The sequence below is a fragment of the Schistosoma mansoni genome, chromosome 7 (assembly GCF_000237925.1).
Source record: "Schistosoma mansoni strain Puerto Rico chromosome 7, complete genome".
NCBI classification, from domain to species: Eukaryota; Metazoa; Platyhelminthes; class Trematoda; order Strigeidida; family Schistosomatidae; genus Schistosoma; species Schistosoma mansoni.
In genome coordinates this window covers 4,476,990-4,503,088 of record NC_031501.1, presented here as the reverse complement: position 1 = coordinate 4,503,088, position 26,099 = coordinate 4,476,990, and the positions used below count along the sequence as shown (strand labels likewise).

The window sequence follows — 26,099 nt, the reverse complement described above, 5'->3', positions numbered from 1 at the left end:
CCCAAAATCTAAGTATCTCTGTCTTAAGTCTGATTGCTTAATCTATAAATCGAAATTCCACATATTTGAAGTCTCAGTTTTCAGTACCATCATGGTATAACAGTAATGCGACAGACAACAGTAACACAAGCAAACTACTCAATCTAGAGAATACAGTGAATTTGTGGTTAAAATACCGTGTCTTTATTTATTTCATGTTTTCGGACCACACTCTTTCCTAACAATGATTTAGATTAGTAACATGAAATCGCACATTTTGTAACTCAACTCTGAGAATATAAACTTATACTTGGTAAGTGGATTCCATTAAGTACTTAGTAATAGCCAAGCTTCAATCTTCGGGTTTAGGAACTGAATATTACAGTTTTGAAGAAGCTCTCAGACTGACACACAAATATACTAATAAATAGTTTTATAAAATACTTTTTTGTTTTACATTTGATGACAAAGGAATTTATTTTGGTCGAATTCCTTTATTTACTTCTAATCATATGCAACCTGCTCAGAGAAAATAATGGGCTAAAATGTATTCAAACTGTAAGTAATTTCACACAACTGAGATTCTAATGAATGTCACCTGACTGTACTGTAAAAATAAGTTTTTGTTTAACGTTACCAAGATTAACTTAAAATGTAATACTCAATAAAAAAAATGATCTTTTTTAATTGGTTTAACTAAGATCTCACAAGCCCGGCTTCATTCTTCACGTGAGCTTACACCTTTTTTAGATGGAGAAAGTATTCAAAACAAGTTTTTAAGTGTTTATCTATTGTGTTGCGTCCTTCAAAATGATAATTTACTTTTGACTAAATCATGTCACTCTGTGTTCGATATACTAAAACTTGTTTTCTGAAGTAAATTCGAAATTTATCCAAAAACCATGGAAAGCATAGTATTTTAGTATATTGGTGAATAATTTACATTAGTTTTGAAAGATTTCAACTCTAAAACGAAGTAAAGATATGTAGTTTATCGAATCAAGGAGCTATGAAAAGTTTGTTATGTCAAGTGAAATGCACCATATCACCATGACAAATAATATTAGCCAAGAGAAAGTTACTCACCTAAACGATATTGGATAACTGTCACATTTTTTCATGAGAAGGAGGAGTATATGGTTTCGACCCAGTAGTATAAACGGAATGTTTTTACAACAAAATTTAGACATGCTTAAGCCAATATACATTGATAAATGTCATAAACTACTTAGTATTACTTGTTTGAATCTTCCCATTGATGTTTAGGACTGCAACTGGTCAGTCTCTTATTGGCATATATGCATACTGTGCGTAATGCCTCGATACAGCACAAGCAAGTGGCTATCAGGACTCAGTAGCTAAGTGGATAACGTGATGGCTTTTTAAGCGAACGGTGCTGGGTTCAAGCCCCGAAGTGATCATCTCTGGGATGCAGATACACCCAGCCGACTAGTCCCATATAGGAATAAACACGCGTTCTTGATTCCACTGCTAGCCACTATCCATCTTTGCTTAAGAATCGAATTTGTTTGTCTATCCTGACAACTATAAATATTTAAAATAACTTGATTGGTTGAAATGAATAAGCATTGTCCGTACTATAATTGGTTAAATAATTGTTAGATCAGGATAACGATTATATAACTGAGTCACAAACAAGTCAAAGATGAAAAGTTGACCATTAAACAATTACTATAATAGAACTCAAACAAAACTAAGATATCAATAAAGTTATTTCCATTTTTTATTGAAATATTATATAAGAATCAAATACACATGCTAACTTCCAATTATGTCAAACAAATCTTCTTATAGGTTAAAAACCGTGAAGTAATAAATTTAGAAAAATGAATATTTTCCGACAACAGTTTAATAATAATATGATTGCTAAAAACTATGCAAGAACAGTTCAATCAATTACTTGTATGTGAAAAGAAAATGAATAGAAAACTTTTAAGTTTTCAGACATCAACGATAAATGATACAAATGATATCCCACTTAAGAGTTCATCTGAAATTTGGGAGCTACAACACTTGAATTTAAATCAACATATAGATGATATAAATGATATGTCCACGGAACAAAAAACGGAAATGCATGTACAACCAGAAAATATAAAAGTATTTAGAGAAATGTCAGATAAAAAATTACCAGCTGATAAAGACAAAAGTAATAACATGAAAAAACTCAACAATAAATTGCGCTTTCGTTATTATTCAGTAGGACTGTTAAATAGTTTGCATTTGTTGACTGCAGACTCAAATTGCAACATTGACACAACTAACAAAACATGCGCACCGATAAAACGTTTAAAACAACCACATACGCGTAGATATACTATCAACCTTCCAGAACAAAAAGATGAATTAAAATCTCTATCATTTAATGAAGTAGCATCATATATGGATATTGGTGGTGACAATTCTATTTTAAATGAAATCGAAGAACCATTATCTTTGGATACTAAAACTCCATATAGTCACCAACGCCAAAGTGTTATTAATAATAATATAGACAATAAGAGTAGTTTCCGTGAACGAGGATGGTCTTTGTACAACTTAAAAGAACAATTTATTTCATTCTTTCAACCATCGGATAATAAATTAGCGCTCAAATTATTTGGCAACAAAGTAGCCTTAGCATGTGAAAAACGTAGGCAGCGTGAACAAGGTAAATGGATCATACATCCATGCAGTAATTTTCGGTGAGTTACTCGAAATGTTTACTTTCTCATCTTATTATGGATTACACGACCTAACTTTATAATTCAACAGCATATATTTACTTTGAACTGAACAAAGATGTATATTACTGGTCTTAAACCTATTCGCTTTTGTAGTTTTTACTACTTATGTAATTTTTATAAACAGTATACATGATAGGAATTTAATTTACATTTATAAAACAACAAATGTTAAGCCATAGAGACTACTTTATTATCGACACAATCCCATACGCATTTTATAAAGTAAAATATAACATACACTACTCGCCAGGATTTAAGTAACTATTGACTTATATAACCTACAAAGGACTCACTTTAAGATTTGTAACACTTGCATAATTAGGTTTATGTAACTTGACTAGTTTTTAGAGTATTACAATACCAGACTTCATTCCTTATATAAAACATTTCATTTTAAAGTTTCATGAAAAAAGTCCATTTTTCTTTCATCGTATAACTAAATCAATTTAATAACTCAAAATTCTAATGGTAAAGTAGTGAATAGTGTTTACAATCTCGTTAAACTTTTAAACCAATAATTAACATCAATAATTGAAATATAATTAATGAACACTTCATTTAATATATATTTATTTTATGAATTATCAATAGAATATTAAATGATATAAGACATTATGAAAAAAAATAGGAAAATATTTGCATCGAAAATGTTTGTAGTAGATGAAAACGTTGTGGGGAAACCAACAAGTTTTAAAAACATTTAAGTAAATTTGGATTTCTTAGTTATGTACCATAATTACGTTATCTGTCGTATCTATAATTGATTTTTTTTATATGATTTCCATGTTTACTAGCTTTTCACAGTTTTATAAATTTCGATTCTAATAGATTGTTACAATTTTTTCAACTCTAGGTTTCTTTAGTCTTTCCAATTTGTTTTGTTAGAAATCACAAAATAAAACTGCTGTCTAATTACACATATGTATATTATTGGTTTTATATCTCTTCTAAATAATTTTTAGATCATTAATTCGTGTTAATAGAATTAAGTTAAAGTGACTTTATCTACGCATTTCAGCTAGTATAAGTAGTTCTTGTATTTATTCACAGTTATATACCAGGTTAGATTGAACTCATCAATGTTCATATCATTTGTTACTTGTAAAATTTATGAGAATAATTCAATGCATGGAACATTAGTTTTCCTCAAAAACTTGTCACATTGGATATTAATGTAATTTCAAACATAACTGATTACTTGCTATACATACCCATATCTGTAGCTGCTAATAAAACTATTGTGATTTGGCAACACCAATGTACTTCTCCCTATTTACATCCTCACAAGTAAGACCATTCTAAAATAATATACATTAAACAATTTCATACTTTTCCTACGTTGGTGGTCACTGTGTAATGTTTCAAAGACAATCAAGAAAGTCCAAAATGGATTATGTTGCCATCCCCATATAAACATTAGTTGTGTGATACTTGAAACCGGTAGTTGGTTACTTCAATTGGTGTTTTTCCCAGGCTAGAAGCTATTAATGCTGCAAAACTGTTAGTCGTTCGCTTAATTATTTTTTTTCAGTTCCAAGGTTTAGATAAGAGTTATGTGGTGCTATATCTCTTATTCTATTGGGCCTATGCGAAATATGTCACACAATTTTGTTTATTTAGGAATATCTATTGAGTATAGTAATATCACCAATTATTAGAAACAAACTTATGAACATGGTTGTTAGGTTCCATAATCATACACCGACAAAAGTGATGCTCGTAGTGCCAACTAGAAAGATAACAGGAACTATCTCAAAACCACATGTGTTAGAAGAAACGGAAAATTCAAAGTGAATGAAAAACTTTTACATTGAAGCAAAATATCATAAAAAATCTATTCGAAAACGACATCAAATTAATTTTATTAAATAAAATATTTTTCATATTTTTGTTTTCAGTGTGATTGTTTGCATACTTGATTGTTTAAACGCTCAGATTAATGAGTTATGTGTACTAAAGATTAAGAAAAATCGGTAGTTACGTCTTCATTAAGTACGTTTGTTCCAAAACACATGAACGTTTACGGAATGAAAATTTCAAGATAGTGAAAAGTACATTTATATATTAAGAATTTGTTTTACTGACTACTTGATTGGTTATCGATTCGTAAATTTTAGTGGAAAGTTAAACTGCAAAACTTAGTCAAATAACAACACTGGATTTGGGTTATAATGATGCATTGTCTCTGGGTGAATACGCAAACCATGAAAATATTAATCCATAGTCAGAAAAAATAGTATTGTTTATGGAACCCAAAGAGTTGTGTAGCTCTATTCTGGACAAAGTTTGTGACGTGGATCGATTGATATTTCTCTGCTAAAATAAATGGGTCATGAAGTTACACATTAACTAAATAGTTCACCGAATGACACTTGTCTGTCAAGAAAACTGCCGATATTCCGTCTAAATAGTTAAAAGTTAACATTAAATGTTGTAACTGAGAATTTGATTAACTTATGAAATAAATTATTTATATAAGCTTAAAATTTCGTAACTTTAATAATCGTTTTCTGTTTCTAATGAATATTTTACCATTGGTATTACTAGATATCATTTCATTTCATGCTTATTTCTCTTTGTTTTCAAATTAATTGTACTTTTCTGTGTAATAAATGGAATGTACCTACTTATTGTATGTCCGACTGTTCACCGTAAATGAAATGATTTTATAAAAAAAGACCTTCCACTTCTAAAGTTAATTTAAAGGTTATTCTTAAATTGATAGATAGATTTAACATATTTAATCTACATTTATGTATCATTGTAAGTGTATAATGTTGCTCGATGTTTATGTTATTTAGGATTCAGGTTATTAAAAATAAAGCGTAATTTCCAAATATACAATATAAAGTGAAAGGCGTATAGGTAAGAACGTTTTCAATTGTTTGTTATACGTTTGATCGACTTATTTGAGAAATCTAATAAATAATTATTAATTGGTTAATGGAAATGTATAAAATGTGTAGTTATGTATAATTTCACTAAAGTACATAGTATCATTCACATACCGTTACTAAATCTTACTTTCTAAGTAAATTTGTGTCAATACTTAATACAACGTTTATAATAATATTTCATGAAATTTATTCAGTAGTAGTTACAAGTAGGGCAAGACAATTAACAGTGACCATACCGAAAGAATTACAAATTTATATTAATGTTATTTTAAGTATAGTATTATTTTTATATAAAACAATATTCCGAAATTTCCTTACTAAAATTAAATTAAGACACAGATATTCCGTTTACGATATCCTTTTACACTTAAATGGTTCAGTTGAGGAGTTTCATTATTCTGTGAAAATCTAAGTAAATTCAAGTATTCACCTTAAACATAAAGTGTCATTACACAATACTATTCTGAGGTATAAGATAACTGACTAGAAAAATGGATAGCACATTTACATTGAGAAAACCAGTATTCTTAAGGTTTCAATACTTCACCTACTATATTTATAGTCAAGATCACTGAATTTTTTAAATGTTTTATAATACTTTGCTTACTTTTCTCATATGAACTTTAAAAGTAGTGAGTTTATGATACTTATACAGGGCAATAATACAATTATCTCATCAGTGAAAAAATGAACCTACCCTTAAGAGAATCCCTCGTGCATCATGAAATCTACACATTTGGTGAACAGATGTAATGAAATAACTTCATTTACCATTTTATCCATCTCCCTTCTTTTCCAGTTTATTCCCTTCTAATCCATCGATTCTAGCTTCGATAAACGTAAACCGTAAATACCAAAGGATTTCTCCATATAAAACTTAGTCATACAATCAATTTTTAAGATCATAGACGTATAGTAAATATTTTCCAGCTCATGAATAACATCTGACTAAACAAATCTATCTTAACGAACTATAATTCTAAAAACAGTGTGAAGTTCAATTTAATACGAAAGGAAAATGTTTGTCATCGTCGAATTAGGACGAAAAGCATCCAGTCCTTTACTGTCTTATAATATCCAATTCAATGACAAGTTACTTTTTAATCAAATATTGAGTGCAATAGCTGATTACAGACTGGCGAAACGACAGTGTTATCAGTACTATCAACGCTTCTCACGTTCTTTCTTTTACAAAACGAATTCATCATGACCAACTGTTGTCAGTGGCTGAGTAATTGCTGTCATAATTTCCCAGAGATATACGACGAAATATACCACATATGTATGATATATGCTTGCGGATGATGTATTTTTTTAGCATCCATACATTGTTTTAAGTTAGCAATCCATTCCTAACTAAAAAGCAAATCTTGGTCAATGTATATGGTGATCGATAGATTATCAATTTCGAGTAAAGTGAAAACCTGCATTTAGTTTCTTCCAAAGTGGAAACAATGCAATATATATATATATATATATAAGAACTTTCGTCTAAATTAGAGCGAATAGTTTCACAGTATTTGCGCGCCTAGTTGATATAAGAAATTAAATAGGAAGAATATAATTGTAAAATCTCAGATAATGAATTTGAAGTAAATCCAACGTTTAGCCTGGCAATCTGGTCCAAGCATTTACTTCAAATTCATTCGCTGAGATTTTACAAATATATTCTTCTTATTGAATGTAATACAATATATTGCTGACTATCAATGACGAAGCTTCATTTCCACGATTAACTGATGGATTTAATGTTGCGACTGACTGTAAAATGCACAATCACTATATACTAAAATAAAGGTTACTGAATTAATATTTTAATTTACATTATGAAAGCCGTATTTGATAATTTAATATTTTTTATAAGCTAACATATTAGAAGCAAAGTATTTCCATATTTAAAGCCATTTGTCCCGTATATAAATTTCGATAGAGCAATGAGAAGATGGAGTTGATCTGAAAAGTGTGATGTATTTGCGCTATACATTTCAAACAATCTGGTCACACACACACTTGTCAAGACAATTTATATGAAAATTAACAAAGGTCAATTAAATGAAAGTTCAAGTAAACAAGGTAATAAAGGGGAGAGAGAAAAAATTAACATCATATAGAATGAATAGGAAATTGTCGCATTACCCTAGGCCATAAAATGACTTAAGGATTACCGGGACAAATTCAAGGTTACAATAGATTGTTTTTGTACACAAAAGGGGTTTAAATTTACAACTAGCCAATGCTGAGAATTCGTCCTCGACAGTTCCTATACAACGTTTTAGAATCTGTGTTAATGCCAATTCTGTGCTCCGTTCCAACTATGTGTTTTGCTTTCGATGAACATGTTTTCCTTCTTCCCATGTTGATCAGATCCTTTGACATTAACTGATTTTGAAGCCATTTAAGTATTTATTTCATGAACCTTGGTTGCATAGTTCGAATACTCCTCCTTATCAATGCGTGTCCACACAAACGCAACAGGATATGACGTAATCGTTCGTGTATTGTCTAGGTCTATTTGTTTACTTGAACCTTCATTTAATTGACCTGTATTAATTTTCATATAAAATATCTTGACAAGTATATGTGTGACCAGACAACTTTGAGTCTGCTATTTTAGCGTATCCATACAAATATAAGTAGTTTTACTGTTAAGTAATGCTAACTGAATCTAGGTAATATTTGAAATACAGTCATAATATAAGAGAAGTAACGATAAAACGTATATTATTTCTGAAACCGCGAGTGGGAGAATAAAACTTGAGGTTTACTTCACAAAAAGAAATCATGTGCTGAGTTATAAAACAACGCTATGTTTTCCTTAAATCTGATATTTACTATTCCTACTTAATTCATTGGAATTCGATTCATTTTTACATAGAAAGTATAATTGACCTACACTGTTTAACGTGCCTTGAAGTTAAACACAATACTTTATGCGCACAACAGGCTATTTGATCTGTCCATCAAATTTGGTATTATCATGCTTAACTTAGTATGCATATTTTGAGCCAGAAAACGAATTAAAAAAAAACTATAACCAGTTACTTTCAAAAATGTTTTTCACTTCAGATATATGTAAATCATTTTGAAGTTTGTATTGTTTAACACAAGACTATTTTCTACTTGGTCCTTTGAGTGATCTAGAGATATGATTAACATCAATAGCGTGTTGCTTTTTATACGAAAAAACGAAATCACAGCTAGTATCTGAAAAAAGCACTTCGTACATATCAAGATAAATGTCAATCAGTATGAAAAAAATGCTGAAGTTTCTAGTCTACAGTTAGACTATGAAGCAGTTAAATAAATATTTTACGTGTTTTCATTAATGGTATCAGATATGTGAAGTAGTTAAATTTGATTATGCAGTTAAATGCTGACAGAAAACAATGATGGTTATTTTAATAATGAATGAAAACCTTCTAAAACATATAAAGAGAATTCTCTTGAAACACCTTTTTTGCCACATATAAATATGATTAACTCATTGATTAGGTATTTGCCTCTTCTACAATTCAAGTCTAAAGATTATTCATACTAATAAGTTACCCAAATCAAAGTAGTAGGAGTGGTGCTCTAATCTGGGACTTCTGGCCCACCTTCATCACCAAGACTTCGCTGTTTCACTGAAGTTTCAATTGATTTAAACTGAAACGTAAATATGAAATCTATAAATCAAATGAATGATTCTTTTAGTTCATGGTTCACGGTTTTATTCCTATGACAAAACTTTATAAGGTATACATCCACCTGTGAAGAAGTTACATATTTATTTTTTAAATAATTAAGAGTAGTTATCACATTTAACTAAATATTAATTAAATAGAAATATACGTATGTTTTCGTCGAGTTATGGAGTAAGCCAGTAATACAGAGTTTATTATTATTATTCAAATTAACAAAGGCACTCAACAATAATGATCTCAGAGTACAAAAAGTTGTTGAAAAGAGTAAATGCTGATTATTCTCATGTCTAAGATTGTTTGCCATCTTTTGCCAAAATTTATTAGTGATTTTAAAAATACTACAAAATAAAACGGTAAAAAGGAATGAGCAAATCATTCTAGCACGATGAATCATTATTTTAGATGAATTGGTTAATATTCGAAACTTGCTTAGTAGGAATGGGTACCCAATGAAATTCATCGACAAACACATGACGGAGACGAAAAGAAGGACAAGGGTACCTACCGTTCCGAAGAAGGTATTGTTCCTAAAGTTACAATTCTTAAATGATGCTACGGAAGAAATCTTGACACAGAGGTTAAGAAGGGCAGTACAGAAAACATTTAATGCAGCCTGACTGAGTACCGTCTTCTACAACCGCCCCACAATAAGAACTGTTAATAAAGACAGACTGCCTGAATTCGCCACATCTATGTGTATTAACCAATTCAACTGCTCCTGTGGAGCCAGTTATATAGGGCGTACAACTCAGCAAGTTCGTCAATGAATAACAGACCACCATCCGTCGTGGTTGAGCAAAGGACAGGTAAAGGGGATTAAGAGTTCTATTCTCGCTCACTTGGTGGACACAGGTCATCAGGTTGAACTTAATAAAGCTTTTAAGGTTATCTACCATATTCCATCAAATTTGCCACATGGTTTACGAGCTCGTCTATTGCACATAGCTGAAGCCATCGCAATTCATATTCACAAACCGAACCTTTGTATCCAAAAGAAGTTTGTACAACCACTCTCGCTACCTTAGCCATCGGTATAGCGGAGTTTGTAACAGAATTTTGGTAAACAATTATCTTATTCCTTCCATTTTTGTATTTTTGTATTTTACTTATTCTCTTCATTCGTCTCTTGATTCTTACATAACTACTATATTACTGACCATTCATCAAAATATTTTGTTAGTTATTTCTCCTCTATTTTTATATATTATGCAACGTAGCAACAGCTTGATTTTCGAATAATAACTTTGATTAGTATTAATCCTTCTCTTCCAATTAATGTTAGTTTATAATTGATGTCATCATATAATTATTACGTAACGTATCTACTCCATGAGTGTTATTTAATTAGTGTAGAGCCATGATGAAAAAATGATGGAAAAGAAATTTCTTCGCTCGATTAGTTCCTTTTTATTTATCACATGTCAAAATGGGAATTTTCACTTTATTAAAACGGTAAAACATTGTCAAATCAACTAACAAGTAACTGTTAAGAAGTGAAACTGTACTAATCGCCTATTTGATAATTCAATTGTGGATGAAATCTAACATCTTATTATCCTGAATAACGCAGAGCGGTTTACTACATGATGTGAGAGGTGTTCGAGTTATTCAGAGTAAAATATTCACTCTAAGTAAACAGAAATCAGATCTTTGGTACCGAAGCTCACCTATTTCACTCTTTTTTAGTTTTCAAAGGCCCACTACTTGACATCAGTCTGTGATATCTAGATCTACAAATCTGGCAGCTGCACATATATTTTCAGTAGCTTCACTTATTTACCAATTATGTTACAACAATTCATATATTAGAACTATGAGACCATCTAATAAAGTACAACAATATGACTTTTTCACTCTTTCAGATCCTAACTTGTGACTTGAAAGGTACTTGAAAACTTTAGATGGATAGCTACATAGATGGTGACCCTATGTCACCAAATGGCTGTCTAATAATACCCTAACCATACTTGCCGATAGATCGGGATTCTTCGAAAGATTATAAACTAACCAGTCGTAAATAATGATTATGCACATTTTACCATGAGACACTAGATGCTCTAGTACCCTTGACGGTTTAGGGGTAACTAATTTTTTTGAAAATTTTAAGAACTTATTCGAACTTAATCAATGTTTCACAGCATATTGGTAATAACATATCAGTTTTTGTTCAACTAGAGCTCAAATACAGGGTAAATTTATGACAAAAAGCTCTCCTACACCTTTCCAACAACAGGGTCAGCATAAATGCCATGTATGAAAAATCCTACAGTAAATCCAGTTTCTTATTTAAACCAATTCCGTAGTCATATGATACATGGATTCGAATTACGTATTTGTACTGTGTCGATTTACTCTATAAGTAGGTTTTCTCTAATAAATGCTGGATAAACAAAGTATCTCAGTTGCAACATTTTAGTGATCAATTAGTAACAAATAGTAGTTTTTTTTAAAAAGTGTGTTTTTGGTCATGATTTTGTTGCACGTCTCCAGGAGCTTTAAGTCATTTACAGATCCATGGAAAATTACATTACTTAGATTAACTTACTAATACTTACATAATAAACAACAGGATATTTGGACATCAGAAAATTTGATAGTTGGATTAAATAATGGTCAATTACACACAAACTTTAAACCATTTAAATACAGGGTTGTTCTAAATTATTGGGTCGGGTCATCCTGAATATGAACGTTTTTTCAATGATAGAGAATTGTAAATTTTGGAAGTGATTTCGTTTACATTTATTATTTTTATCATGATTATTATTATCCAGTTGACCAGCGTTTACAATGTAGTACGGTAATTTACCTAATTTGATTTTTTGAATAATATGCAGCCAAAATAAACGAACTCAGAAGTTGAGGATTATTCATAAGTAACAGAACTGATACTGCATTTCTCTCGACAAATATGGTTATTGTAGAGCTTTTTGTGTTTGGTTAAAATGAAACCGGTAAACTTGAAAAGATCCATGATGTGCTTTGAATTACGCAATGTGCATCTGGCCATACTTTATTCGAAGTCTTTTAACACTGGACAATTAAATTCAAATTTATATTTATTTATTTATTTATTTAAACACATACATATTGGTACAAAGGGCACCGAATACATATGCGCCACACAAAATAATGAGAATGGGAGGAGAAAGGGGGAAGATGCGTATATATAAAGAAAGAAAAAAAGATGAAAATAAGAGAAGAGTAATGATGGGGGGAACTGAAATGTACAACCAGAAGAACGCTCTCAGTTAAGAAAGTTAGAACCACTCTTTGTAAAGAAAGTAAAAGAAGGTTACATCACGATCGCCACTGGCTTCTATTCTGAGTCATATCTGATAACGTCTCCAGCCACTGTGTTGCACCATCTCTCGGACCCCAGCCAGGGAGTCGTGAAGGACCAACAGAAGCCAGCCCTTTGCAGCTTTCTTTCATGCCACGACACCATGTCATACACTGACCTCCTCTCCGCTTTTTCCAACCAGTCCCAGCGTCGGCAAATAATGCACGACGTGGAAGTCTCTGGGACGACATTCGTAAAACATGTCCAAGCCACCGAAGTCGATGTTTCAAGATGGTGACACCAATCGAATTATCGTCTCTGCGCCCGAACACACGATGCCGAACCTCTGCATTACTAACATGCTGTTGCCACTGGATGTCAGCAATCCTTCGGAGACAACGATGATCGAACACAGAGAGTTGTCTAACATCCTCAACTCGGAGAGGCCAGGTTTCACAAGCATAGAGCAAGACTGCTCTCACCGACGCGTTGTAGATCCGACCTTTTACAGCCAGACTAACATCACGAAGGCGCCAAAGACGGCATAAGCCGCTCTGGCTTTCATTATACGTGCATCAATCTCATCACTCACGCCACCACCAGCACTTATTTAGCTACCTAGATACACGAACTTCTCAACTACTTCAATCTGCTCACCATCCAGGGTGAGTACAGGGTTAGAATCCTGCCAGTCTTGTAGGAGTACTTTGCACTTGGAGGGTGCAAAGCACATACCGTACCTGCGGACACTGATTGCCAACTGATTAAGTGTAGGTTACGTGCCTTGGGCATTATCGCACAGTAAGACAATATCATCCGCATACTCAAGGTCGAGAAGTCTTTCTCCAGGCAGCAGATCCACACCGCCATTACTTACATCCATCAGAGCTGTTTCCAGAATGTCGTCGATGGCAAAGTTGAAGAGGAATGATGAGATTGGGCAACCCTGCCTAACCCCACTGCTTGAATGGAACAAGGGAGAAAGGTGGTTGTATGTCCTCACTCTGCCTGAGGTGTTTGTATACAGGGCCTTTAAGATGTTAATGAACTTCTCAGGCACACCCTTCTTCAATAGACAATCCCAGAGAACAGTCCTGTCCAACGAATCGAAGGCAGCCCTGACATCAAGAAACACTACGATTGTTGGCCTGCGATAAGTATGGCGGTGCTCTAACATTTGGCGGAGGGTGAAGATGTAATCAATGCATCCTCGACCAGAACGAAAACCAGCCTGCTCCTCGCGAGTCAATCGTTCTCGGGTTTTAAACAACCTACGAAGAATGACAGAAGCCAGTAGTTTGGACGCAATCGGAAGTAGACTTATCCCCCGATAGTTGTTACAGGAACAACGTGAACCCTTTTTAAAGATAGGGACGACTATCGACTCATTCCATGATGTTGGAACACTTTCTAGCTCCCAGACCTTTGTAAGCGTTTCAAGAGTTGGAGTTCCTTGCGGACTTCCGCCTCGTTTGGTGGATCAGTCGTCACCGGCCATGGGGGGCAGGACAATCTGTTCGATGTTGCCGGAGCAGCAGGCCAGTTGAACTGTCCTTCGAACAATTCCACCTATCGTCCAAGACGTCGACAGATGTTAGTGATTGGCATCCCGTCATCCTCACAGATTGTTTCACTCACACCAGACTTGTTGCTGCCAGTGGCTCGGATGAGTTGGAAGAGCTTCCGGCAGGTACCAGATGCAGTCACCCGGAGTAGACCGACGGGCTTCCATCAGTTGTAAGGAGCCAGAAGAAACCCAGTGCTTGTAAGCGGGACGTTTCGCGAAGCCGCAAGCGACTTTACTCGCCATTTTCATGGCGTCATGAAGTTGCGACCAATGCTCATCTATACTTTTCGGTGGGATGGTAGCTAGCCTAGAAGCTAGCTCGGCTCGATACTTACTTGCAACAGAAGTTGCGGCCAGTTTACTAGCATCAATCCGTTGATGGCGATCAATTCTTCGGCCACTGAAAAGTAAGGTGAGATTGGCGCAGACCAGGGCATGATCAGACTCCAGATAGGTACTCCAAAAGGAGCGGCAGTCTTGTACACAACCACGCCAGCGGTAGCTGATCGCGATGTGATCAATCTGAGTCCAGGCTTGGGATGCAGAGGGAGGACGCCAGGTGGCACACCGGCGATGACTTTGCCGGTAGTTAGTGCTAGCCAGAAACAGGTTGTAGTCTGTGCACAGTTGCAGCAAACGGTCCCCGTTATCTGTCCTGCGACCAACAAGTCCCCATCGGCCACCTAAACGACTCGCTTCTGTGCCTAGACACCCGACCTGTGCATTCAAGTCTCCGGCTAATACTACAATATCTGTCGAACGCGCTTTCTGGAGAAGAGCTGTTAACTGGTGGTAGAACTCATCCTTGATCGCATCCGGGCTGCAATCTTTCGGGGCATAGGCGGAGATGACGAAAAGACACCGTTTCTCACGCCGGTTTCTTCTCACTTTGATGGAACTTTCTAATCTAACAGCACATAACCGACTGTTAATGGAGATCCAATCGATTAGTGCTGCCTCAGCTCTAGCGCTTAGTCCGACGCCAACGCCAGCAAGACCAGACGAAGATGCCACAGAGTCCCCGGATAAGCGCACGTGAAACAAGCTTTTCGAAGCGACAGATGGAGAGCGAATTCGTAGTACTTCACTAGAGTCTTGAATATGGGTCTCGGATAGACAACAAACATCAACATTAAGACTTTCTAAAGACATAGCCATCCCTATCTGTTGTCCGATCTGCATTAGTGTGCGAACGTTGAAGGAAGCCAGCTTGAATGGCGTACGTGGTTTCAGAAAGACTGGTTCAGTATTCGTAATCGGTGGAAGCATTCACTTTCGACCAGACAGTGACTAGAGATCGTTTAGATAGGACAGAGTTTCCACCATGGGCGAGCTGCTGCATAAGTTGGAAAGTAAGGGTACACAAATCGGGAATAAAAGGGAGTGAAACAACGATGTGGTAAATAATAATAATAATGCAAATTGTCTTGCTTCTAGTATGAGCGAGAATAGTATTGTCAGTAGAATTCGTCATTTCATTTATTTGTGTGAGGGCTGTGATACTGCCCGGGTGCCCAAACCAAAGCAGGGTTAAATTCAAAACATATACACAAATGTTATGTGTTCATAGGATTAGGTAATTTCAATCTGAAATATATTCTCAATGCCAGACAACCTATTGATTTCTGAGTTTCTCGTGTACTATAACATGTACAGAATACTTGCCTCATAATCTACATCACACTAGCAATAAATTATTTCCCCTGACTTATTCACTTGGAAAAATATACTAGTTCTGTAAAAATAATCGTAGTATGAAACTTATTCATTTCAAAAAGTTCATTTTCAAACATGATAATAATGTATATATTCTTTTTGAAGATATCATTTACACAAACTGCAAAATTGTATTTATAATGGTTAAATAAAAATATGAGTCTACAGAAGAATAGAAAAAGATTTTGTTATAAAGTGTCCAGATATTTTAAGTATTTCAATTAGATTTCGTGGTAACTTAAAGGTCAAAGAAAAAATATGCACAAGATAGATTTCCTGGAGTTCAAGTGAGAAGCCGTGATCAGTAGAGTTCAACCGTGTCTGCTATGAGGCAGCTACTGACTGAAGACAATGGCAGCACAATATCGTGGTTTGGTTGAAGTTAGAAACTAACATCATTGGATACTGGCTCAGTGGTCTAGAGGTTAAGCGTTCCCGCGCAAGACTGAAGGGCCTGTGTTCGATTTCTGTGTGAGGGATCATGGATGCGCACTTCTGAGTAGTCCCATACGAGGACGACATGGCCGTCCATTGCTTTCAGGTTTTCAGTGGTGGTCTAACATCGATCAATTAATGATATCAATCTTAACTCAATAATCCTCACAACCCTACTAATAAAGAAAAATAGTAAGATTTAAATAATTTACGGGTCGGAAATCTCTTCACAGAATCCCTTTTATCCTTCGTTTATTGACACGTTTGTTAGTCTAATAACTTGAGACTTTTAACGATCCTGCGACAGTCATGGAATTGAATAGGTTTTTAAGCCTCTCTGTCAAAGTTGAAGCAACGAATTCGAGAATCGTGTTTTAAATGGTTGTATAAATAAACGAGAATATTTGAGACCATTTTGGTAAATACTTCGTTGGCACTGCATGCATGCAAATTATGGTTCTTTAAAATCTCTTGCACTGAATTATATTGGTAAAAATTAGGTTAAGGCTACCAGAAATGCAATGGAGTGTTTCATCATGAATATCTAAATTAAACGCACTGAAAATGAGAGTTTGAAATCAAAGTCATATGCATACATTTGTAAAGAAGCCCCCAGAAGAGGTGAATTTGAAAATGATATAAATTCTAAGACCAACGGGGATGCCCAGTTCTCTATTGGAAACACCGCAAAAATCGTTTATCTCCTCTAGAACTTTAGGCTATAGGCATTAACATTTGATCTCAAATTTCTCGACACTCTAACTAATGTCAGCGAACTCAACGCTGAGATCCAGTTGAAAAGCTTAATTCGTTCCACAAACGAACGTACCTCTATATTTAACAAGGATTATGGACAGTTCAGAAGTAACTTGTAGACTGTTGTAATTATTATGTAAACGAACACCGAAAACTGAACGAGTATTCCCCAGGAACTTGGATCCCAACTCCCTAATCTCTTGAAAAATTATGAATCAGTACTCAGTCGCATAAAAAGTATTGTCATTACCATATTGTGGTTAATGAGAACACAAATGGGGACAATCGATTTTACCTTAGTAAAATCTGAGAACCATATAGTAAATTCCTCATTTGCAAAATGTCAATCAGTTGTCTCAGAATTCATTGTTGTTTCGTTTCCGCACCAACCATTCTCTGTTCTTGCTCTCTTTCCTTCGATCTTCTTAACCTTCTGCCTCTAGCCATTTCACATTTGATTAATGGTGCATACTAATTATATCTGTAAGTATCAGTAACACACCCCACACTCATCCACTCTTTAGAGCAGTCGTTCTTGCGGTTGTTCAGCTAGCCATGCCGCTTTCTTTCTTGCAGTCTGTTGCACACTCTCCGTCTGTCGCGCTCTGAACTCCAGCTACGTCAACCCGCCGGGCCACCTAAATCCAATGTCCAACAGGCACCTGAGACTTTCAACGTCTGCGTTCCAGCGACCTACTGTACCATCTACATCTAATGTCCACCCAGAAGCCGTACGCTCCACGGCTCCTCTACGTCGACAGCAATATTACCAATTTTTTCACAATATTATCAGATGTCGGGGGATTTTTTGAAAAACCACTTGTGAAAATATAACAAGTAAGACTTAACTTATATTGACATAGATCCCAAGATAAAAGATTGACCTGTTACCAGTTATGAACCTTATGAACATTTTAGATCATGTAGTTCCACTATCCCAAGATTATCCAAGCTCTGAAATTTCATAACAAGAATATTTCTCCATGTTCCACAATAAAAAATGAGTACCTCTTCTTAAAATTTGATTTGAGGTTTACAATCCATCAAAAGTCACATCAGTGAATACAACTCTGGGATCAATATCAATGTGATTGACAGAAAAATATCATTGGATATCTCTTCGCTTAACAAAGGTGTCCCCTTCATAAAAATAACGCTTTTCATGTAGTTATAATGAGAAAATCAACTTCGGTATTCGTATTCTGAAATTTTCGTCTACAAGAACTACTTCTTTGATGTACTCTCAACGCACAATTCAGATTTATTAGTGATTTTTTAAAACAAAGTGATGGTGTTTAAGTGGATTCACCACCAGATATCCTTTTGGCTGATTTCATAATTGTCAATTTGGAGAATACAGTACCTCAACGAATAATCGAGAGATTTTATTTACATAAGAAATATATAGATGATGGCTATTATTTTGAGCAAAGCTTTGATTCTCAATATCATCTTGGATAATTTCAATGGTGTTTATCAGCCAATCAACTTCGAATTAGAAGCAGAGGCGAATGCGGAGTTGTATTTTCTTGAGGCCCCGTTGTAAGGTGAGTCGGATGATTATCTACAGAACTTTGTACAAAAAAGATAAGAATGTTCATTATATAAATTTTCAAAGCTGGGTCCAATTGAGTAGAAGGAAAATCCTATTCATTTTTTTCTGGAAAACAAGGCGAATATGCTGCAAAGGTATAACACGAGACGAAGTACTTCAACTTTGAAAAATACTCATCACAAATAACTGTTCACCCAGACTAATTGACAGAAACATGATAACAACATTTCGTCATGAAAAAACTCTGAGAAGTCGAACAAAAACACTTGATGAATATCAGGTATAAAGAAAATACTAGAAAAACCTAAGTAAGCGTATTTTATGATCCCTACGAAAAACGTTCGACAAATTTCGGCTTTGTATTTTGTTGGGGAGATCCAGAAAACTACTCGGAAAAAACCAAGAAAGGCTGTGAAAACAATGAGAATTAACTTATCCAATCAGCGTTCACTAGAAGTTTTGCCAAAAACATCTGGAAACTGAGAAGTCACACGTCAAGTTTCTGATTGGATGATTACTTCTACTTCTATTATGTTTAGTAGCATTCCAGAATTTTCCGGAAACCCAAGGACATCCAAAATACTGTAAAAGCTCTTGATTTTCTGTACATAAACGAACATTTGGAGTAAAGCGTTTTCTTCCATATTTCGCGCCTTTTTTCTCGTGTTCAAGTTGCTGTGTAGATTTAACCTGGGAGTTACTAAAAGAGCTTAGGAACCTAATCTAGCGTTCAATTAGAAGACTTATATTTTATTCTAGAACCAACCTATTACCAGTGGATTTGATAACGACAGACGCCGTCCCTGGGCAAAATCGATGTGCATCTATAGATTTACATAGTCTTATGAGGCGGTATTCACTGATGACACAAAGCAAAACTCTCCAAATACATCTCAGAACGTTATTGGGAGTGGCTTCTAAAAACAGAATGCAAAATAATCAGCAGCTCAATACATGAGCATCTTATCAACCCTGATCACGTTGCCACACTGAAACCATCCTTCAGTCTAGGATTCAAACCTAAACCCTGCTTACTAAAATTATTTTCTGGTCTTTTGTGATTCTAGTTTAGAATGCGTAAAATGTAATTATCCAGCCAATGAGAATCGGAAGTTAATTTTGTGACATGTATGAGGTGCCATTATTAGTGAGACTTTAGTTTGACCTTAATCATCGCTAATCAAAATAGATCTACGCGATCACAAATTAGTGAACTAATATTGTATAATTGGTCATTTTTACCAATGAGTAGGAATTTTAAACAATTGCGTGAATCGATAAGTACGGTTTGACTGGAAGACGAGTTCTCATAAAAACCGATTACCGAAGGTTACTGAATTCGGGAAGCTCAGCAGATAACGGATTCCTGTCTGAAATGGAAGATACTGTGTTCGAATCTCAATATGTATGTCAAAACTGGAATCCAAATACATCCATTCATTTAATATACATGCTCACTGAAGTGTCTCAAGTATGATTTAACAGCATTATCAATAATAAATACAGAATGAATAGTCGATAATACAAATGACACATACAATAGATCTTTAGAAAAAGTTCTACGTCTCTCCCTCTATATATGTAAGAGCATACCAGTTATTTCGTAGAGTGAAGTTTTCCTATCCGTCAGTGTTTATTAACTTCGATTATAAATTAACTAATTTTAAAATTAGTTAAGTTATGTAAATAAGAACTATTAGGACAATGGTAAAAATAGTATTCCAGAAAACTTCATATATCAAGTCAATTTTTGACCAGTGTATCAGGAGCGACGAGTTAATAGATAATAAAAATTGAAATCATAATTAAGCATTGAAAAACTGTAATTTCTCTTATCCTTTTAAAAACTGTATAAAATAGTATTAAAGTATTTCAAACAATCGAGATATCTAATCAACCATAACTACACTTCGTTGCGTAACAAATAATATTATTTTATCCTTCTTCAATGCAAAAGCATTCATAGTTGGAAGATTGATCTTACTGGAAAAAGTAGTTCTTATGGATAATATAATATCCACCTTACATGAACCGAAACGTTTTAATCAGGGATCGTTGATTCCTCGTTTCAGTTGCTGATTACAGAATCACAAATTTCTATATACAAGATATGTATAAAATAACGTTTCTGTCAAAATCTGAGGAAATATCGAAATAGTTAGGATTGAGAATAAATACCTTGGCTTACAATTCACTTAGCAAAATGGCTTTGAAATATAATACTGAATTTTGAAAAATGGTTGCAAAACGGGTAAACTCATTGAACTTCTAACCAATTAGGTTTTATTTTGAGTAATTTTTAAAGAAAACTTTTCAAGGTTGACGTTTGGAAGTAATCAATTCGTTTTTTTTGTATTTGCTAATGTTGACCGGTTCAGGAAACAAATGAAGAACAAACTATAATGGGAAAGTAAATGCGAATCGATCAAGATATACCAGTTACCTGAACACATTTTAACAGTTACAACTCAAGAGTTTTAACGGACTTAGGATAATGTTAGTTTGTTATAGTAAAACAGTTATTTTGCGATAAGAATAAGTATTAATTTTTATTGCATGTTCGAACTGAAAATGTAATTTATCTTGAAACATCTTGTTTCTGAAAATCGTTCTAAAAGAACTTCTCAAGTTCGTGAAAACTAACGTTTTCAGATAAAAGGATAAACAATTGATTGATCACTGGGTGGTGATCAATGTCACGCGTGTCGAGTCCTTCTTAGTGCTGATCGAATGATATCGATCAGGTTGCAATGTGGCCACTAGTCTAGGTGGCTCGACACTGCGTGCACTATGTTGAGATAAGATGGTGGATGGAGGTGGTCAACAGGAAACCTTGGACCTGGGTTTCGTGCTACTTGGCACTCGTCAGAAAGGTTTACAGTAATCTTGAAGGAATTGGTGCTCCCTGACGGATTCGATCCCGTGTCACTCAGCTTCACAGTCAGAGACGTTACCACTGAGCTACTCGGGCCGCGACCGACCTCCTGTACGACTGAGTTGTAATCACAATTGATTGATCGCCCAGGTCCAGGGTTTCCTGTTGACCACCTCCAACCACCATCTTATCTCAACATAGTGGATAGGTAACTCTTCAGTCTGAATGATATGAACTACAGAACTGATTCAACACAGAAGATCATAGAAGAAGTGTTTTGCATTAGTCTATGACTTTTCACATAAACATTTTATTCTTTGATCATTGGGTAAATAATAATGGTCCATTATTTATCTCTATTTTAGTTTTTGAAACTTTTTATTTATTTCAATAGGTAATGTCATTTTGTGACATAAACTATCTTTATAATGAGTTATTCTCTACAAAACAAACACTAAACAACGCATAAATATTGACTAGCTATGAAACAGATTCTTATTTATCTGGTATGATATGCTACTGGCATATATCAAACATATCAGGAGTTAGATAGTTAGATGGAATGTCAGTTTACAAAGTATGTCATTATAAACTACTTAGTATTGCAGTTGATAAAAATTATTATCACTTGATGAGGCAACCATCCTGAACATCGATGGACTCAGATAATTTTCTTAAAAGTTTCTCATGATCATTATTATTTGGACGTTATAATCATCAGCGATAACACAAGCTCTATTGATATTTGGCCATACAAACTGAAGAATAATAACAATTCACCAGCGAAAATGTTCTTTACAACAATTTCATTTACTTAAACTGTGCAATTTTTGTTATAGTTGATGTATTTATTTAAAAACGATGGCATTAGTAAAATAAAACGGTGCTGAGTAATAGAAAAAATTAAAGTGCTATTGTGTCAGAAATTGTTTACAAAAATCAGATAGTGAAAGCAAGTTGTGTAGTAGCCCAAAGGATAATAAAATGTGTTCAAGCTAAGGTGGCTTTATATATATTAAGAACAGCATAATTAAAAAGTTTCAATAATGGCTAATTAATAGTTTTGAAAGATAATCTGGAAGTAGAAAAAAGACGGGTTATAGAAGATAGAAAGGAAGATTAAGACCATTGTAGAATGAGAAATTGAACAAACTGTTTTTTGCAAACAAAGGTTAGTTATGCTTTGGTGGATATCTATAGGATAGCTATACGATCTGAATTTATTTTGAATGCAATGATTGTGCTGATGAAGAAAATCTAATAATCCGGTACAAATGAACATAAAAATTCTGGTAGTACACATAAAATGATTAGAAAACGGTCCACAAAAAACTAGTCAAACCACAATCACACCGAGAGTGTTCTTTATGTTTATTAAACTCGTTTCTATAGTCACGTCGCTATAATGAAAAAAGTGCTCTGTCGTGTGAACAAATGAACATTTATTTCTTAACATCAAACTTTCAAGAAACGATAAAAAAAGAACAGCTAATTAGTTATTCATTTACACAACCCCTTGATATCATGAGTTTCGTCCACGTTTTTTCATAACACAATAAATGAAACTTGGTATTTTACGAAGGTCTTTTAAAAAGACACTCTTAATAATATGCATTGGAATAAATTCAGTCATTGTGTGTATTACCATTTTCGAAAAAAACACTGAGTATATATATATATATATATATATATATATATATATATAATTATTATTATTTGCACATATAAAGAAACCGATTTAGTCGTTGAAATTTTGAGACATAAATAAAATAGAGTTCTGAAATTTCAAACCAGTTCACAATTAATTAGGCCAGTTCATACAAGGCTTGTAACATAAGAAGTAGACTCAAACGTTTGTGCTAGAAATGCTAACACAGAGTTTCCGTAGCAGTTTTGTCGTGTTGTGTCTAAGTGTTAAAGTACTTTAATAATTGTCTATTTCTCTTCATTATATAGAAACTGATATTATCATAATCCTTGTACTTTTCAAGATATTTGTGTTCTCAATAGGACATTTCCAGTCAATTTTGATGTTTTTGATTTATCTAGTAACATTCAATTAAGAATGTTATTTTATAGTTTATATTTTCCCTAATGAGGTGATTGTAATAAAATTGTGTTCGTTACTATGTTTAGTAATGAAATAAAACTTACAAGTGACGGAACGTTCAAATGTAAACAGTAAGTAAAAACGTTAGTCTTAAGCCACTCATTTTCAGTAACGTCTTTTATATCTATAATAAAACAAAGTGGGAATATCACAGTAACCATAATATACGTATAGTACTTTAAAGGTCATAATAAACACTAAAACTTGTAGTACAGCTTTGTATCATAAATTTTGATTAACATACTCTTATGCCTTTTTGCTTATTTTGGGATCTTCATAAGCAGTTCTCTATCGTTTTTAATATAACCTGTTAGAAGAAAACGCTTTTGACAAAATCGAGCATGCTTACCTGGAATAAACTACACTACATCTCATGAGACTAAAGTAAGATCAAGGAAAATAACTTCAACGATTTTAATGATTCTCCACCAGATTTATATTATTTCTATTTAATCACTATTATTATGAAATACATTACTAGCTGATATTTGCTCAAGAGAATTCAAACAGTACGTTGTTGGTACATCCAAAATACCAAACATATGAATGAGAATCAAAATAAAAAATTCCATTTTTGAGTATGTGCTATTACTAACCCAGTGTTTATTCACAATCTCTTTTTCGGAATTATTGATGTAAGTCTCGCAGCACTAATTTCTGTTTCCGGAAATTGAAATCATATGTTTTAGACAACAGAGTGCAATACATATCTTACTAAAGAGTTAATCTAAATTTCCATTAAATGTAAACACCTTACACTTTCCAGTTTCAAAGTTCTTGAGTATTTGGATTTGCTGTACTTTACGACAATAAAAAATAACAAGTCAACTTTCCAATACAATGGGCAATACTAACAGTGATTGTATCAGTGATTAGTCGAACCGAAGATTTTGCTAATGATTTCATAATCCATGATCCCATGTTTCCAAAACAAACAACTTCAAATATCAGCAAAATATTATCAAAGTAATTAGTCAGAACCACAGACATTTATGTTCAGTTTGTTTGTATTCATGAATAAAAGTTCTTTTTTTTAAGTACTGGTTAATATAATTGAAGAATAATCGACATCTTGATTATTGCGCTAATAATAAGAAAACAGATTGATTATATCACTTCTCCAAATACATTATATTTAGTGCAATGACTAAGTCTCTTAGTCCACAATAAAATCTCATGGATTCGCTAAAGTTAGAAGTTAACACCACTGGATGCTGGTTCCATGGTCTAAAGGTTAGGCGCTCGCGTTTGAGACCGAAGGTCCCGGGTTTGAACCTCACAAGCGAGATCCTGAATGCTCACTTCTGAGGAGTCTTATACTAGGAGGAATCGGCCATCCAGTGCTTCCAGATTCTCCATGGTGGTCTAGCTTTGATTCATGAACTCAACTATTAATAAAATCTCACTTGACACTTTTGTCCTTCGAATAACCTTTCTTTATAGTGACTACGTACGAAGATAAACTCTCTTTGGTTTATGAGTAACTAAATTGTTCTTTTTGTTATTATCCAAACACATAGGACAAAGGAACAAGATCTTTTTCATAAATTAATGAAAAATGGAGTAGATTCTTAGTAGTAAGAACTCATCAATGGAATGAGGAAGGTTCATAGCATGATATATAATGAATTAAAATTTTTGACAACTTATTAACACTTCATGTTATTGAGAAAGGTAATAATGACAATTCAAAGATAAAATGTTCTTTCCGGTAATATCATTTGCTCCCTTCTCATTAGAAGACAGCTTATTCTGAGCGCGTGAAACGAATGATTTCTAAATACTTTTCAGAACAGGTTCTGATATGATTTAGAAAAGAAAGAAATCAAAACATTCAATATCATAATAAAAGAACATCTCGTCAACTGTGACTATGTTGATCAACCAAAAATATGTTTCAAAATATTGAGCTCGATCGAACAAAGAGCCAGAAATTAAACACTTGTGCACTGCTGTGGTGTTCATAACTCCAATTTCAGCCTGAAATCTGATTGGAAAAGCTCCATGTGCAACCTCACACCCATCCATTCCAATAATACTGCTAATCTATCTATATTTGTTTTCTTCCGCTCAGTATCCAACTGCTGTTGCTCTATTGGAATCTTTTGTAACTGTTATTATCATGTCCATGGTTTTCGATTCTTGTTCATATCTAAAAAAAATGACCAGTATTCTCACACATTACCTATCCATGAATTATTTTAAACCTTCCGTTTTCCTTTGAAGTTCTATTCATTACGGAATCTCGTTGTAAAACTTGAAATCTCCAAACATTTTATTATAAAATCTTTCTCTGTTCTTTTAAATATTTATGTACTTATTTAACGTCTATAAATACAATTTACAGCTTTTTTTAAATGGTATCGCCAAAAAATTTTTCACCTGCGTTGTTTTTAATTCTCTCCTGAATACTGTCAGTCTTTTATGAATACTTTTCTGTCTATTTGTAAACTCTTCAGGACATACACTATTTTATCTAGGCTGAATAAAAAGATT

General features: G+C 33.8%; 1 protein-coding gene across 1 annotated transcript in view; it reads left to right on the top strand.

Annotated features, from left to right (window-relative positions):
* Window positions 1–1,868: 1,868 nt before the first annotated feature.
* The window catches only part of Smp_153100 (putative potassium/sodium hyperpolarization-activated cyclic nucleotide-gated channel), a gene marked incomplete at its 3' end in the record, with an annotated part of 104,042 nt that continues 79,811 nt past the window's right edge, over window positions 1,869–26,099 (top strand). Inside the window, exon 1 of the mRNA XM_018798662.1 lies at window positions 1,869–2,684. Within this exon, the coding sequence (XP_018653582.1) occupies window positions 1,876–2,684 (809 nt within the window). The 5' untranslated portion in view covers window positions 1,869–1,875. The remainder of the gene's footprint in view (window positions 2,685–26,099) is intronic.